Source organism: Mustela nivalis, assembly GCF_964662115.1.
Source record: "Mustela nivalis genome assembly, chromosome: 3".
In the NCBI taxonomy this organism is placed as follows: Eukaryota; Metazoa; Chordata; class Mammalia; order Carnivora; family Mustelidae; genus Mustela; species Mustela nivalis.
Window position 1 is genome coordinate 95,068,997 of NC_139022.1, and position 18,859 is coordinate 95,087,855.

An 18,859-nucleotide genomic window follows, 5' to 3' on the forward strand; every position below is an offset into this window, starting at 1 on the left:
CCTTACCATGCTTATAAAAGGTAAACTAAAACACAGTCCATATCAATGCTATGAATGCACAATAAACATTACTTAACTGATAAGAATTAAGATTAAAACAAAATTTATCTGAATGTAAAGCAAAAGATGCCAGAAAAATTTTCTTAAGAAATCTTTTCTGAAAGCTCTTCAGTAGAAACAGTTAGATTTTTAATGTAAACCACATTTCTCAGGTCCCTTTTTAGCTTATGTTAGCAAATACATTTTACATCTGATAGATTTCATTTATCTGTTAACCAAACAGTGCAATCTAAGAGTCCCCCAAACATTTCGTTATGTGATACTGACAGAGTTTTGTGAAAGCATACTTGGGACGTGACAGTACATTTAACACTAGATGATTAGATTGCATTGTGGTGTATTTTAAGAATCTATTTAAAAAGGTAATTTTAAGATCTATTTAATACTTTGTTAACCATTCTAACTCATCCTTAGTTTTTGTGGGGATAAAACTGTGCTTTTGGTTTTTGTTTGTTTTTAATTTCCCCATCACCACCAGTCTCAGTGTGAACAAAAAATCTGGCTTCTCTTGAAAGCTGGGAAGTTTGGGCAGGACCTTGAGGTAGAAACAGCAAAACCACCGCAGCCTTCTGAGAAAATACAATTTAAAAGAAAAAACTGACGATTAGCTTAATCTAATAGAAAACCTACATTCTTGCTGAGATTAAACCCTTTACAATCAGCATATATTTAAACATGGACAGAAATGGGATGAGGAAAGCTATAAGCAAATGCAAGTAAACAAAACAAGAAACAGCAAAATACAAATATACAGAGCTAAATTACTCTTCCAGTCAGCAATGAAACAGTAATGATTCTAAAATATGCAAGTGAAAAATAAAGTGACTATTTAACAACATTCATTCATTTAATAAACTTGTTAAGCATTTGATAATAAAAAGAATATTTTCCATAACTTTCTTTTTGTAAACTAAGAAAGTAATCACTATCTTTAATAAAGAAAGTATAACTTTGTTTTAATAAGTAAATAAAGCATTTTGTGTTTAGAAACCAAAACCTTGAACACTAGAGAGAACAACAATATTCTGAAAATCCAGTTTATTTTCCATGTGTGGACAGATCCAGTCAGTGTGATCAGTTTTTCTGCATGTGTAATAATTTATCAAAATAAGTATTCCCACAAGACTCTTCCATCATCTCTGAAAGTCCTAGTCTGAAAACATACCCAAATAAAGTTCTTGAAAATCACCTCTTAAAATTTGGAATAAAGTGTGTCAAAGTCTTTCCTGTAACGTTTACCGAACTACACATGGCTAAAGAGCAATTTATGTTTTTAAAAGGTGACTAGTACAACACTTGAGTTCAGGAAATTAATGTTTTAGTGCACTTTGCTCCAGTTTTAGCCAACATGCTACATTGTCCTTTTGGGGGTGGGGGGGGCACAAAGTGGACTTGAGGATTTCCATTGTACGAAAGAGATATGACTCTGCAAGCAAAACAGTGTAAGCTGCCTTTTTTCTTAAGACCTGGACATTTTAAGACAGAAGCTTTGCAAAACATTACACAATTTTTTATTATTAAATGAGAAAATCTCATTTGTTACATCGTCACATTGCTAGTCAGAGAAATGCTGCAGTGATGAAGAAAGTCAATGTTGGATCAACCAAAGTCCTCATTTCTACAACATTCATTTACAAAGAAATAATGTTCAACACAGCCCAACACAACATTCTTGGTTTTCTTCATAGTGAAGTCCCTCAAAAAAATCATCTTCTAATGGGGTACTTTACTACATAAATTATAGTTCTTCATTTTTACAATTCACCCCAAACTGTATGAGAGATGTATCACACTAAAATTTCTAAAGCTGTTAGGAAATCCTTCACACATCATCATCATCTGATGTGTCACTGCTACTTGTCTCTGTGTCATCATTCTCAATAGTGGGTTTGAAAGTGCTGTTTTTCCAGGGTCCAAACTTGAAGTCACAGATCAGGCCATTTTTCAAAATACCATTTTTCCTCAGACCATTCTTCTGTAACTAAAAGATCAAAAATAAATATATTAAATACATAATCTATCCTCCTCCAGGGGTTACTTATCAATTAAGAATACTGCAATAATTCAATGTAACCATGACTACATTAAAAAAATTGTCTTCTACCCTGAAAATTCCAGATGATACTCATTTCTGGAAAACTAGTTAAATACAGTAATTGATTCAACTGTTCTAACAAATTATTCCCTGGGAGTAAATCCTTACCTTTTAGAGAACCACAATTAACACCTACCAAACCAGAAAGTAGATAAATAAAATTAATGTTTATTATTAGCATAGTGAAAAAAGCATAAATTGTCAATCCAGACAGAGTAGGTGTGGACATAATCCTATCACTTGTTAAGGTACTAAATAATCCTTTCCAAATTTTCATTTCTTTAAGTGAAAGTTGTACCAAATACCTTCAGTGCAAACTAGAATAAAATTAGCAGCTGTTAAAATTCAGCTGTTATTATTATTCTGACCAAACTGAACTATCAACACACCCCACAAACTGCTTTATTCACACACTACAGAGTAAGTAGAATACAAACCATTCCGGTAGGCAAGTATTCAAGTTATGTCCACAAAATAACAAAATCAAATACAGCCTTTGCTTAACCGCAGAGATTTTAATACTGGGTGGCTCAGTGGGTTAAAGCCTCTGCCTTCGGCTCAGGTCATGATCCCAGCTGGGATCGAGCCCCGAATCGGCTCTCTGCTCAGCAGGGAAACTGCTTCCTCCTCTCTCTCTGCCTGCTTCTCTGCCTACTTGTGATGTCTGTCTGTCAAATAAATAAAATCTTTAAAAAAACAAACAAACAAACAAAACGACAACAACAACTAAATTGGAACTTTCATGCTTCCTGGTTTCTAAACTTATTTCAGAGGTGAAGTCATCAAGACAATGTGGTACTGGCCAAAAAAATAAAAATAAAAAATAAAAAAATAAATCACACAGAAAAGACCAGTGGAATACAAAGCCCAGAAATAAACCCTTTCATTTATGGTTGATCCCTTAACAATACAAGGGTTAGGGGCACCAACATGCCCCCTTCACTCCATGCAGTCAAAAATCCATGCATTACTTTGGACTTCCCCAAAACTTAACTACTAACAGTCTGCTGTTGACTAGGAAGCCTTATAGATAACAGAAAGCAATTAATATATATTTTCTATGTTATATTTATTATACACAGCATTCTTAAAGATAAAAAGTGAAAATGTTAAGACGATTGTAAGAGATAATACATGTACAGTACTGGAAAATATCGGCATCTAAGTAGACTCATGCAACTGAAATCTGTATTCTTCAAGGAGAAACTGCATACTCAAATGATTTTTGACAAAGTTTTGACAGATACATCCACAAGAATGAAGGCAGATCCTTACAACACAAACAAAACTAACACAAATGGATCAAAGACTTAAACCTAAGAATCAAAACTATCTATCACAGATTTAAGAATAGACAGGGGAGGAGCGCCTGGGTGGCTCAGTGGGTTAAAGCCTCTGCCTTCAGCTCAGGTCATGATCTCAGGGTCCTGGGATCGAGCCCCACATCGGGCTCTCTGCTTAGCGAGGAGCCTGCTTCCTCCTTTCTCTCTCTGCCTATCAAATAAATAAATAAAATCTTAAAAAAAAAAAAATGAAAACACAGGGGAAAAAAGATTCAGGACATTCAGTGTGGTATGGATTTCTGTAATAAGACAGTGAAAGTAGGGGGAACTAAGGAAGAAAATCGATAAACAGGACCCCATCAAAAATTTAAAACTTTTATGCATCAAAGAATATAATCAAGAGAGTAAAAAGACTATTTATGGAATGTGAAAAAGTATTTGTAAATCATGTAGAAACAGGAGTTAAAATCCACAATATATAAAGAAATACCACAACTCCACAAGAACCTGATTAAAAATGGTCAAAGTACCTGAATACATATTTCTCCAAAGAGGTACACAAATGGCCAGGAAGTACAAGCAAAGATTCTCAACATCACTATTAACCAATACTGAAGTGCAAATTAAAACCACAGTGAGATACCTACTTGGCAATCACTAGTATAGCTCCTATCAAACAGATAAGGTAAGGTAAGGTAAGGTAAGGTAAGATAAATTCTTGAGCATCACTGGTGGGTATATAAAATGGTGCAGCTTCTGTGGAAAAATGGTTATGGGTGGTTCCTCAAAAAGTTAAACACAGATGACCACATGATCCAGCAATTCCAATTCTATCAAACATTTCCTAATACTCTTTCAAAAAGGAGACTGGAAACAAAAAGATGTTTCAGAACTTGAAATATTCTTATGCAAGGAGAAGGATAAAAGGTGAAGCAATACTTGGAAAGCTACTGATGCTTTTTACTTATCCCCACATATTTTTAAAAAAAAAGTCAGAAACATGACAAATCACAGACATATTATTTATATTAATTCCTAAGCACTGCAGACTGGTTTAAAACAAAGGCAATTCCGATATATATTGTGGTGTCTAATAAATTCCCAAATAGAAAGGTATAAAACCTCCCTTCCCTTAAAAAATGCTTAATATGTTGTTCTGATTAAGGAAAGGCAATGTAAAGTGAACTTGTACGATACAGGTCTTCTCACCTGTTCACTAATAACTTGGAATTCTCTCATTTCATCCTCAGTTAAAGGAGCACATGTTTCATCATTCTCACTGTCTTCTTGCCAGCCCATCTCCTTTAACAATCTGAAAAGGTAGGGAAATAGGTAAATTTAATTTAGAGCTTCACCCAAGTAGGATACTACCATTTACACTGTGTGCAAGAAAACACCATCCATATCCATTATAAAAAGTCCTCGAGACACATAAACACACTCTTTTACTCTATGCTTTCAATCTTTCTGAAAATGAGCAACTAAGATTAAAGCCCAAAAAACTGTGTTAATTAAGATTTAGAATGAACTGTGCAACTGCTTTAAACTTTGTCAGAGGTTCTCCAAGCTGGAAATTTGCAGAAGGGTGTCTAGCTCAGAAACTAAAATAAAAAACTGCTAAAAATGTAAACTAAAAGTAAAAGCAATATTTATCCTGGTTTTCTTTAATATCCCCACAGTCTATCATATTCTTAGCTACTCATTTTTTTTTTTTAAGATTTTATTTATTTATTTGACAGAGATCACAAGTAGACAGAGGCAGGCAGAGAGAGGGGGGGAAAGCAGGCTCCCTGCTGAGCAGAGAGTCTGAGGCAGGGCTCAATCCCAGGACCCTGGGATCATGACCTGAAAGGAAAGCAGAGGCTTTAACCCACTGAGCTTCCCAGGTGCCCCCACATTACGTTTTTTGCTTTGAACAACTGAGCTATCTTATCCCCACCTTACATTTTACAGTGTATTTACCTGTTGATATTACCTCTCAGGTGTATGCCAGTCATCAACCTCAACACATATTTCAATGTGAAAGGGGCATTGTGTTCTACAGTAACAGAAAGACCACTTTTTTAAAAGCTCTTAACTAGGATCTAAGTAAATGAAATAAATAATATGGCAATTCTGTTTTCTTTCCAATTTTTAAGAGAATACCTCCATCTTAGGCACAGAGAGTCTAAGAAAAAAAAAAAATCATTAGCAGGGACCAATGACTTTTCTCCAGTCAGACAAATATGAAAATCATAGTCACAGCTGATGCATTTGACTTAACTATTTCAAAGTTTGTTTCTTATACAGCTACATATATTGTATTGGTCTGTCTGTATTAGTTTTTTAATAATTATCTCTCTTCAAATAAATAAATAAGAGGCACCTTTAAGGGGCACCTAGGTGGCTCAGTGGGTTAAGCCTCTGCCATTGGCTCAGATCATGATCTCAGGGTCCTGGGATAGAGCCCCACATCTGGCTCTCTGCTCAGCGGGGAGCGTGCTTCTCCCCCCAGCCCCCCCACCTGCCTCTCTGCCTACTTGTGACCTCACTCTCTGTGTCAAATAAATAAATAAAATCTTTAAAAAACCAATTATCTCTTTTACGTATTTGTTATTCCATTCATACCTACTCATCTTTCAACTTGAGCCTGCAACAAAGGTCTTGTACCTTTTCAATAATCTCACAGATTATCAGTGCTCAGAGAATCTGAATAAAATTTAACATAACATCCATATTTTACATATAAAGAATCAAGACAATATAGTAAAATAACTGGCTTACTTGATGGCAAAGAAGCAAAGAGAATTCTGGTTTCCTCCTTCCAAGTTAGTTTATATTGCACCAAACCCTCTAGACCAAAATGTCACAAAATCACTGTCAATTATACTATTTCTCTCATTCTTTTTAATCGTTTAACACTTTTTTTTTCCAACAGTGTCTTCACTCTTCAACTCAGATGACTTCTTATGGAATGGCATTTCCATTCCCAATGTCACCTAGTTCAGAGCCTACAGATCTAGATAGGTAAAACAATCTAACTGCTTTTGCTAGATCCTTTAGTTAACTGCAAGTTTACTAAACAATAATGCAAATGAAACAAATTATTTCAAATTGTATAAAAGACAAGCATACCTAAATGTCCAATCTCACACATTTCCCCTCCCTTCCAGTGGGTATAACTGTTAACTTTCTGGAATAGCTTTCAAAACAAATACTTTGCTCCACAGTTAGTAATATACTGTGACAGTGATCTGGACACCTTTGCTTTTTCAAACTATTACCAAGTCACCCATAAACCACCTTACACTTTCATAATACTCTGCTGAGTGTTTCCAATTGCTTTCCACTTCCTAAAGAACAAACTCCTTAACACCAATGACCACAAATTCACATTTCTTACATTTGAAAAAACATAGGTTTAGAAGCAGAGGACTTGGGTCACAATTCCTACTCTATCATAAACAGGTACAGAAGCCACTTCTCTGAGCTATTTCTTCATCTCAAGCAATGAAGAAGCTTGAATAGATCTCAAAGGCCCTGGCTCTTCAATTTCATTCTAATTCCATTAAGGACTACAAACTCCCTCAAGATAGCTCACTCACTGGCCCTAAACAAACCAGGTATGTATTTAACTCTAAATATCCATTTCACACCCCCATTGTCCTAGTAATGTCTCACCTTTAAAGATTTAGCTCTTAATTACTCTGACTGGTACTAAAGTCAGGAGATCATCCCAAACTCCCTTGAATTTCTTTGGCACTCATTTGATGCTTTCAACAACTATCCCCTACCCTTAACGTTCAAGCTATCCTATGATGATGATATACTGAAACCTGACAACAAAACTAGGTTTGTAATATTTTATGTTTCATGTATTTTTCATTTTATATTTTAGATTATACATATGAACTAAGAATTGTCATCCTTGAAAACTATATCACTGACACCTGCTTCATTAAATTCATCCAATGTTAAGTACTTAATATGCACATAACTTAAGAATCACAAAGTTCATAGGAAATCTGAAGCCATAGAGAAGAAATACCACTCCATTTTCAGAGAAATAAAACCCAAAATCTAAAAGAAGGCATTACCTTTGCTACCTCAAAAAAACAATGTATTAATGTGTACCTGTAGAACACTTACACTATACAAAGCAGAAAGAAAACTCATGGTAAGAAATTTAAATTAAAATGGTTATGTACTCTTTTTATTGACTTGGAATCCTTTTTAGCATGTGCAACATTAAATATAAAGTTTTTTAAAAAGATATATATACACACACACATATATGTGTGTGTATATATACATGTGTGTGTGTGTTCAGGTAGTCAACACTGATAATCTCTTCATGTAGCATGGGTTCCTCACCAACCCTCCTAGAGTTTATTCCAATTTTAGATCTCTTCTTCTTGGCTCTATTTGGCTTAGTTCCTCAATTCTATTCTATTTTCTCCCGTTAGTAGTCAGCAGAAGACCAAAATCTGTCGAGGTATGGTTTTGACAAATCTGTCTTCCCTGTACCTCCATGAACCAAAGAAGAAACGACCGAAACACTTTTTACACTATGTCTGCAGATGAAGAATTAACAACACTAAATCATTCATTATTGGTATTGGGGTCATAAGAGTACTTTCTAAGTAACTGTGACTCAACCTTCTTTTGCTAGAAAATACTGAAGGCAAATACGAAACAAAAAGGTCCTAACTTTCAACTTTACTATTAAGTTTCAACTTTTATTACAGCCTTAACAGTTTCTACAAGTAGGTAATTTATCTTTATTCTTTTATTGCCTATATGCTGTATCTCCCTAAAAGAGAACTCATCTTTTACTATCATTAGAACATCTGGTTTCTACACTTCTGCACAAGACTTGTTCTCTTCTATCAACTGTCTGACTAGAAATATTTAAATGACTACTGGTGAGAATGGGAACTGGAAAACGTATCTTTGGGTACTAGCATGGCAGAATCTGATTATTTTAATTATGTGTGCCATTTGACCAATCAACTTCATTCCTAGTAGTCTGTTTTATAAACACACTTACATAAATGTTTAAGGATATAAATACAAGGATGTTCATATGGGTACTAGCTCACTGCAAAAATCAACAAGGGTCTTGATCTCACCGCCCTGAAATCATGACCTGAGCCAAAATCAAGAGTTGGGACACTGAACCAACTGAGGCACCCAGGTGGCTCACACAAACACTACTTGTAAAAAAAAAAAAAAAGAGAGAGACACAGGGAAGGATCCCTGTTCAGTAGATAAATAGTTTTCATGAATTATATCCATACTACAGAACAGCAGCTTCAAAGGAGGTATACAATATTTCTATTAGAAAAATACTGAAATGTCTATTTATGCCTATCTTTTTTAAAAGGAATTAAGGTTTGCTAGTTTTTGCACATATGACACTGCAGCCAGCATTCAGCCTACAGTAAGAGTCACAAATCATAAACCATATCATGAGGTAAAGAAATCCTACCCTTTGGGCGGAAATAAAAAGTATGGTTACTGATCCATTCATTAGACTAAATGCAGAGTAACAAAATATAGTTGCCCAAACAACTAAATTTAAAGATACTACCTAGTTAAGTTAGCTTACAACTAATCTAGTTAAATTAACTCTCATCAAATGGGCATTCACGTTTATCATACACCCAATAAATTATTTTAGGTAAAAGGAAGCCCAAATTAGTATAGGAGGATTACAAAATTAAAACAAATGCCTGTATTCTCAAACACAATAGTTATAGCCACATTGAAAAAGAGCAAGACATAATCTGGTACAGGGGAACAAAAACCATCATAGAAATTAAAAATAATGTATGAATTGGGCCAGAAAGACAAACATATAAAGGGGTCTTTAATATAAATTTTTAAAAATTATTCCATAGTAGGTATAGCCTACATACCCACTGTCTTAGAATTAAAAGAAGTTCTAAAAGAAATAACACCTAACTAAACAGAAAGTCAAGTCAACCACAGCGACTGTTAAGAAGTATCACTCCACACTGAGCCTGGTCCTAAAGAACATTTAAAAAAAAAAAAACCAAGAACACAAACGGGGAGCAGCCAGCAGAGGAAGAAGCAGGTTCCCCTCTGAGCAATGAGCCAAAGGTTTATTTCAAGACCACATGAAGAGTAAATCATTTCTACCAAAATACTGCTCTTAATTCTAGAATCATGGGAAGAAAAAAACATAAAAGTTCACTCTAGACTTTAATAGTCTTCAATTCTTAGACTAACTCACTTAAGGGTTACCCATTTAAAAACTGTTTTAAGAATATAATAACAGGGGCGCCTGGGTGGCTCAGTGGGTTAAGCCGCTGCCTTCGGCTCAGGTCATGATCTCAGGGTTTTGGGATCGAGCCCCGCATCGGGCTCTCTGCTCAGCAGGGAGCCTGCTTCCTCCTCTCTATCTGCCTGCCTCTCTCCTACTTGTGATCTCTCTCTGTCAAATAAATAAATAAAATCTTAAAAAAAAAAAAAAAAAAGAATATAATAACAGAAGGGGCGCCTGGGTGGCTCAGTGGGTTGGGCCGCTGCATTCAGCTCAGGTCAAGATCTCAGAGTCCTGGGATCGAGTCCCACATCGGGCTCTCTGCTCAGCGGGGAGCCTGATTCCTCCTCTCTGCCAAATAAATGAATAAAATCTTTAAAAAAAAAAAAAAGAATATAACAACAGAAGCACAAAGTGCTCTTGAAAGTTTGCAATAAAAAATAAATCACATATTGAGACAACTAGATATCCACATGGAAAAAGATTAAGTTGGACCCCTATACCTCACATCATGCACAAAACATGCAAAAAGGAATAAAATGGGGAACGCTGATAAAAATGATTCATCAAAGGTTAAATGTTTTGCATTTCAAAAGGCACCACTGAAAACGTGAAAAAACAACTCAGAATGGGAAAAAATTCTACAAATTATGTATGATTAAGGATTTGTATTCAAAATATACACAGAACTTTCACAGAAGTCAATAATAAGACATATAATACAATTTAATAATGGGCAAAGAATTTCAACAGATATATCTTCACAGAAGACATACAAATGGCTAATAAGAACATGAAAAGATACTCAACAGTCAACACTAATTTTTAAGGGAAATGCATTATTAAAAACCACAAAAAGATACCACTTCATATCCATTAGAATGGCTTAATCAAAGACAGATGGAAACTGGAACCTTGATATATTGTTGATGATAATGTAAAATGGTACAGCCATTTTGGAAAATAGCTTGGGAGTCTCAAAATGAAGCGCTTATGTCCTAGCAATTCTACTCCTGATATCCACCCACCCAAAGAACCAAAAACATGTCCAAACAAAAAGTTGTACATACATGATCCTATAGTAGCATTATCCAGAATACTCACCAAATACAAACAACTCAATACCCATCAAAACTGAAGAAAATGTCATAGAGCCATACAGTGTACTGTTAATAAAGACACAAAAGTAGTGACACATGCTACAACATGAATTTGAAAGCTTATGCTAAGTGAATGAAAGAAGCCAGACATAAAACACCAAATATATGGTTCTATTTATATAAAATATCCAGCAAAGGCAAATCTATAAAGAAAATAGACTAGTAGTTGCCTAGGACATAGAGGAAAAGGGAGAAATGCGATTGAGCACAGGTTTTTCTTTTAGGGGAGACAGAAATATAAAATCAGAATGTGATGACAGTTCCACAGCTCTGAATACACCAAAAACCTTAACTGTACACTTAAAATGAGGGAAATTTGTGGTAAACAGCCCAATGAAACTGTTAAATAAATTACAACATTTCTATACTAAACTCAAAATCCTGGATGTAAAACATGCAGAGAAAAAAGTAAAAATGAATACTAACCTGTGTTCTGCCTCAAGTGAACTGGAAAGAACATCAGTTTGTGGGAAGGTAGAAGACCGAATGATCTGCTGGGAAATTACAGAGGCATTGCCATTCTCCTGTGGAATTTCATTTTCATCAAAGTTTCGATTTATGTCCCTTTCTTGGTGAGTACTATTGCTGTTATGCAAATTAAATGAATCATCATCCTGATTTTTAGGGAGTTAAAAAAAAGAATGAGTTAGAAAATACAGCTGTTGAAAACTTTAATAGATTTTGATTAGATTTTCAGATATAATACATAAGTATTATAATCATTAAATTTAGGAGAACTTCTCAGAAGATATAAAACTAAGCTGTGAAGGATACCCACAGTTTTCTGACTCTATGTCTTCACTTTATTCAACAAAGGCAAATACAAAGGATGAAGGTAGGCAAGACAGGCAACAAAGAAAACATTTTTGCACAGAACAATAGAATGATAAAAAGCTATTTCAGAAAAGAAGTCATTCTTTTTTTTTTTTTAAGATTTTATTTATTTATTTGACAGAGAGATCACAGGTAGGCTGAGCAGCAGGCAGAGAGAGACAGGGAAGCAGGCTCCCCAACTGAGCAGAGAGCCCGATGTGGGGCTCAATCCCAGGACCCTGAGATCATGACCCAAGCCAAAGGCAGAGGCTTAACCCACTGAGCCACCCAAGCGCCCCAAAGAAGTCATTCTTTATATAAATAGTAAACTAGCCTTGCTTTCAGGGAGATGACCATTTTGATTAAAGTTTGTTCAAAGGTCTTCAATGGTATCTGCCCAAATATTTCAATGACATGTTAATGTCAAACAGAGAGTTACTGCTAATTCAATACCTTCTCTGAGCCAGCATGACTTTCATCTTCATGCTCCTCTTCTACTCTGTCCCTTTTCAATGCTTTCAAAAATTCACTCTTCTTATCAGTGCGCATACGTGTCAGTTTGGTTAGACGAGGCTGCTGATTAAGTTTGTCAACAGGTGAAGAGGAATTTGAGCGATTACACTAAGAAAAAATATAGAAATATTAATAAATATATAGACAATATCAATAACTACAATTTCCTATTTCACCCTATTCACAATACAAAACTGATTTTAAAGTCTTTTTTTCTCTATCCCTGTTTTATTTATCCCACTGAATGAGTAAACAAAAGAACCTTCTTTAAAAAAAAAATATTTTTCTTATCCCATAAAACAATTAAGGTCTCATATTACTAACAACTATTATTCTAAATTAAAAGCTTAAATATAATTTTAATAAAACAAAACCCAAACCTATTTAAATATGCCCATAATACATGGTTTTTAAATCTGTGTTCCACAGAGTTCTAAGGTTCTAGTAACTCCAATAAAATCTATTTTATAATTATTTACAAAGAGATACACACAGAGTTTATCAGGTAGGATTTCACCAAGGAAAATGTTTGCGGTAGGACAGGAGGGAGGTGGAGAGGGACATGCACTGGAGTTCTTTGTTTTTGGTGTTTTGTTTTAACAGTGGAATACAACAGAAAATAGAATGTTAAAATCTCTGTGACACAGAGATTTTTAGCCAAGGAAAACTACCGTAATGCCTGTTGGCAATAATGTCCACAGACCATAAGGAATCTATTACCAGCTGAGAATGCTGGTCCTCTCATTCTAGTTCTAAATTTCTGAATTTACTGGTTTACTAAAAACCAGTAAATGAAAACCAGTAAATGATAGGCTTCGATGTTCCAATACAGTACATAGAGCAATTTACAGTGGAGCAACATAGAAACAAATGATTAGTGAACTAATCGAGGAAGTGCCTGGTCTAGAAGCTTCAGAAACTTGGGTCAAATGACAGAGATACTTAAGCTACTTGGCATTCAAAGTCCCTAAAATATGCATTTTTCTCTTCCTCTTCTGTCTGGCCCCTTGAGTGTTAACATTAATAAAATGTCCATCATCCCTGAAATATTATATGATACAAATCCTCATTTTCAGTCAAGATTCAATCTTACAGCATAGCATAACTATCACAAACGTCAAAATTCAAATTGTCATAATTATTTTAAAAATCTGTGCTTGTGGCTGATGGTTAAGTGGGCATTTCATTGTATTATTTTCCCTACATTTCAGGATACTTGTGAAATTTGTTTTAAAATATTTGAATTATTCCTACTTAAAAGTGCAAAAACAACTAGCGCAGAGCAAAGTATCTGAACCAAGTCTTCCGAAAGAGCGGAAAAAATCTCATTTTAATGTATTCATTTAATGAATCTATACCTTCTGTCCACTGTTAATTATCATGATTAAAATATGCTGCATTCCTCGGGAATAATTTCAGATGACATACCTCTTTCACTGAAGTTGTTGATGGACTAAAATTCTTGGCAGCTGATTTAAAAGCATTGAAGTTGCCAACGCCATATGTAGGCTCATGAGGGTAAGAAGTCCCAACTTTATTTTCTTTAGTTTGGCTTTTCCATTGTGCAGGCTAAAGAAAAACATACAAACATTAATGTTTCAAAAACAGCTTTGAGAACAACAAAGTGAACCCTATAAAAAAAAATGACTACATGCAACTCATAAAACAATTATTTTCATATTACATCTTAATCATTCCTACATATTTCTCTTTTATCTTTTTCTGCAAATAAAACCAAAGCCTGGCATTCAGATAAAAACATCCGGCTGCACTGCTATTTTTTCAAAGTTTTATTAACCTCAAGTTAGGTTTGCTTTGTCTATTATCAGTAAAATACAAGTGGAAGCACAAAAAACCCTAAAACTAAACATCAAGGAAACAGCACTATACATTATTAAGTACAAGTCACAGATTTATCTGGCAACACAAAATTTTAGATTTCATTTACTACTAATGAAACAAGAAACATATACATGGACAAATACACACACCATTTAAAAGGTAACTAAAATTAATGACACACAATGAGCCAACTCTTTTTACCTGAAGTAAGCACCCCACCAACCACCCCCTCACTTTGGTGTAAAATTTTTAACATTCTTTTCCTAAAGTAATTCAACTGGTACCAACTTAAAACTTGCATTTTAACAATTCAGAACTTACTTTTGTAGGTGGAGCAGCAGGTTTAGGGACTAAGCCTTTATAAACACTTGGACCAGTCCCGTTCTTAACTGGTTGTGACTGAAGATTTCCTACCACTGGGAATCCAGATAGCTGTAAGTCTTTTGTATTACCTTTCTTAATGACCAGCATCCTTGGAGCTCTAGATTTAGGATTCGGAGGATATTCTGCATAAATAAAGCACGAGCAAGAGTTACACAAATAAAATTAAACCACCAAAAAAACAACATATTCCAAACCTTGATTATATTTAGAAATAATAGCTGCTGCCTGGGTGAAATAATTAAGCTAAATAAGTATAAGCTATATTCCTGTTTCAGAAATAAAGCTATAACATAATCAAACAGAATATAGCAAGAATTGAGCAATGTCAAGTAACATGATTTCAGCTCAAGAGTGGCCTCAAATGTTAACTATGACTAAACCAAGATTAACGTACATTCTAACATATTTTAAATTTTTTTAAATGCAAATTTCACCCTAGTTGCACCTAAGATTTGGGAGATAAAGTACATTTTATTTTGCCTTCTCTATTTTAAAAAGACATTTTTCCTAATTCCTTCTCATTCTCATCCCATCATATAAGTCATTATCAATAAGCAAGGAACTATAGTCCCTCTATTTCTAAATTTCTACTAATGTTATGGCTAACAGAAAACAGAATTCTATTTTCACAATACTAAGTCATTCAAATATTTATTGGCCACCTAACTACAATGAAGGTATTACGCAAAAGTTACAGGGCAATGAATTCAATCCTTCTGAAGCTAGTACTAGGGAAAATAGCTTCTAACTTTTTCTCAAGAAAACTGCAGCTGTTAAAATATGAAAGACTGCCCACAAAGTTTAGTTTATACATACCCCTAGAGTTCAGTTAGTGTAGGTATTACATGTGAGCATGTTCACAATTACTGTGGTGAAGTATGTCTTTCCTCCCTTAGAAAAATTCTCAAAGTATAAGTTTCATAGTTGGAGAGCTTAGAGTAAAAGAATGAATTTAAGGGGAGAAAGCTGAGAAAATCTAAATCAAAATTAGCATAATATACTAAGTAAGACAGATCCTGTGAGATGTTGAGTTGCCTACATGTTTGTGAGGATACCCAACCTCAAACTAAACCAAACTTCCTACTAAATTACCTCAAAAATTAAACTACAAAGGGATCAGTAAGGACACAAAGATCCTCTCAAAGCTCATGTGAGGCTTCAAACTCCTCAAAATATACAGATGGTATGATACTTCATTTATTTTAATGGTTAAGTACAAAAGAACAAGGACCAAAAGCAAAGAGCAAATCTTCCCATAGGTTAAACACATGGCTCACCTACTAAGGCAAACATTCCAACTTGTCGGAGGCCTTTAAAGGCCTAAGAAATAAAGGCTAAGAAAGAAATCTTCAGGCACACAACACAGAAATTAACTCAGCAATATATAACTTTTCTAAAGAACATACACAAGGCAACAAAACATAAATTAAGAATAAAGATCTCAAACATGTGAATCCAGAATGCCAGAAATAACACTAAACAATTTAAATTTTGCAATTATTGCTTCTGGTAAATACATGATGACAGTGTGAATTAAACTGTTTAAAAAAAAAAAAGATTACTTAAATTAGCAAAACTTAAAATTCAAATTTAGGAGAAATTCTTAACAGCCTGGTACTCAAACTCTAAATTAAATTAAATTTGGGGGGTGCCTGGGTGGTTCAGTGGATTAAGCCTCTGCCTTTGGCCCAGGTCATGATCCCAGGGTCCTAGGATCCAGCCCGCATTGGGCTCTCTGCTCAGCAGGGATCCTGCTCCTCCCCCCTCCCCCCACCTGCCTCTCTGCCTACTTGTGATCTCGGTCTGTCAAATAAACAAATAAAATCTTTAAATTAATTAATTAATTAATCTCAGAATCAGATATGAATGGTGCTAGAAAATGCAAAAGGTATGAAAGTTTCCAAGATCTTAAAGAAATTCAAGCGTTAAAGCAAAGGACAATTCTATCAGTACACCGCAAATAAAAAAATTCAAACATGCTGAAAAGCACTTCCAGTTTAATATGGCCTATTAAGGACACATTTCTCTTCTTTACCTTGTAAACAGGTCCTTATGTTAAAATTACTATAATGAAGGAAGAAAACAAATACAAAAGGAAAAGGGTCATCTGCAAGGGGTGATGTCAACCTACACTTCCACAGAAATAAGTAAAGAAAAAAACTTTAGAGTATCCACAACAGAACCTAAATGCTGAAGATGGGACTAATCAACCTTACAAAATCTTGGATTATAAACAGGACTTGAAAAAACCATCATGGCAGAAGTGAAAAATTTGTTCAAAGATCAATTGCTAAGAAAAGATCCCTACTAAGGAAAACCTAAACAATATACCACAGGAAGAAGGAAAATGATCCCATATGGAAGGCTGAATGTTCAAGGGGAAAAATAATTTTGTGCATAAATAATTAAAATTAAAAGGTCTAAGAGAAAGAGAATAGATAAGCTAACAGGTGTATTATCTTTAAGCCTCAACGTAGTTCCTGACTACAAAATTCACTTTCCTAAATTTAGATTCTTACACATCTAGAGCAAGAAATATTCTGGATTCTTCCTCAAAAAGGCCTTCAGTGCAAAGGCAGAAGACACTATAAAAAAAAGAACGTGAAGGGATGCCTGACTGGCTTAGACAGTAGAGCGTGCAACTCTTGATCTCAAGAGTCCTGAGTTCAAGCCCCACATCAGGTGTGAAGCCTATTTAAGGGGTAAAGGGGGAAGGAGAAGAAGAAAAGTGAAGCCTAAGAAATAAATCACAGAAGGCTAAGTAACAAAGTAAAAGATGATAAAGGTACCTAAAGGAAGATGATAGGATTTGGGAGGGAAAAGAAATAGACACAGTGCTAATGCATTGATTGGGCGTTCTTATTCAAATATTATAGTACAGGTTAAGAACTAGTACTTTGTACCAAATTTATAGAATCCTGCTCCAATCTTATGAACTCTCTCATCTATAAAATGAAAAACAGTTCCTATTATAGAGTTAACTGTGAAGTTTTTACAAAAATACTAGAAAAAATGTCCAAAAAAGTCAAATGCTATCCCATTACAATATGCTTCCAATTATATTTCAATGCTATATATCAAATTTTAGATTGATTTAACATTATGGAGAAAAACCGTGACAGAAATAAACATAATACAGACTAACTTGTATCCTGTGCAACGGTCCTGAATAAAGAGAGCCTGACATTTAAAAACAAGAAAGTTGGGGTGCCTGGGTGGCTCAGTTAAGCACCCAACCCTTGATTTCAGTTCAGGTCATGATCTCAGGGTCCTGAGACAAAGCCCCTCGTCAGGCTCCAAGTCTGCTTGAGATTCTCTCCCTCTCCCCACCTACAGGCTCTATCTCAAAATAAATAAATAAAAATAAAAATGAGAACATGTTAATAGCAATCGTATCATAAAAGTAATATGAAGGGTGATGATGATGACAGCACTAACTGCCAAACTTAATTCGAGTCATTTATATTCACTTTGTATTACAGCTGACCCCTGAATAACAAGGTCTGAACTGCACCAGTCCACCTATATGCAGGTTTTCTTTTCTCCAATGAACTTAATATATAATACATGTGGGCGCCTGGGTGGCTTCGAGTCAGTTGGCACCTGCATTCGGCTCAGGTCATGATCCCAGGGTTCTGAGATGGAGTCCCACGCTGGGCTCCCTGCTCAGCAGGGAGTCTGCTTCTCCCTCTGACCCTCCCCCCTCTCGTGCTCTCTAAAATGTGAATAAAATTTAAAAAAAAAAACCAACAACATTATAATACATGTAATATACAAAATATGTGTTAATTGCCTGTACTAAGAGTATAAGGCTTCCAAACAATAATTAACTATTAGAAGTTGGGGGGGTTAAAAGTTATACATAGATCTTCAACTTAGGTGGGAGGGGGCATCAAGGTTCCCAACTCTTGCACTGTTCAAAGGTCAAATGTTCATCTGTTCAGATTCTCTCTACAAATTCTCCTGACATAAATCTTCCAAGTACTGAAGCTTTTGGATTCAAACAGTATCCAATGTTTCCTTCTATACTTTCTTCATTTTTTACTTGGTCAACCAGTAAATGATATGAAAAAACCCAAACTGCTTATTATTTAAAAGACAAAATTTACGTACTGGTTAAAGACTTTAACACTTAAATTAAAAAAAATAAAATAAAACTAGAAAGTAAGTCATCTCAGGGACTTTCTTCTACATGACCTTATTATCTCAAGCTCATATAAGCAGGTATTCTCTTTTAAATATAAGTTTAAAACACCTGGAGGCAGAGATACTGGGTGGCTCAGTCAGTTAGGCATCCACTTTTGGTTCAGGTCATGCTCCCTGAGTCCTAGGATGGAACCCCAGGGTAGGCTTCCTGGTCAGCAAGGAGTCTGCTTCTCCCTCAGTCCCTCACCCTACTCAGGATCTCTTGCTCTCTCTCCCCCTCTCTCAAATAAAATCT

The 18,859-nt window shown here is 35.0% G+C and overlaps 1 protein-coding gene across 3 annotated transcripts in view; it reads right to left on the minus strand.

Annotated features, from left to right (window-relative positions):
• Positions 1 to 1,083: 1,083 nt before the first annotated feature.
• GPBP1 (GC-rich promoter binding protein 1) overlaps positions 1,084 to 18,859 on the minus strand; it is a 73,530-nt gene continuing 55,754 nt past the window's right edge. For all 3 annotated transcript variants that reach the window (XM_082725985.1, XM_082725983.1, XM_082725984.1), the window contains 6 exons: positions 14,356 to 14,540; positions 13,621 to 13,761; positions 12,133 to 12,300; positions 11,293 to 11,480; positions 4,648 to 4,750; positions 1,084 to 2,041 (listed from right to left, as the gene is read on the minus strand). In XM_082725985.1, the coding sequence (XP_082582111.1) occupies positions 1,883 to 2,041; positions 4,648 to 4,750; positions 11,293 to 11,480; positions 12,133 to 12,300; positions 13,621 to 13,761; positions 14,356 to 14,540 (944 nt within the window). In that variant the 3' untranslated portion in view covers positions 1,084 to 1,882. The remainder of the gene's footprint in view (positions 2,042 to 4,647; positions 4,751 to 11,292; positions 11,481 to 12,132; positions 12,301 to 13,620; positions 13,762 to 14,355; positions 14,541 to 18,859) is intronic.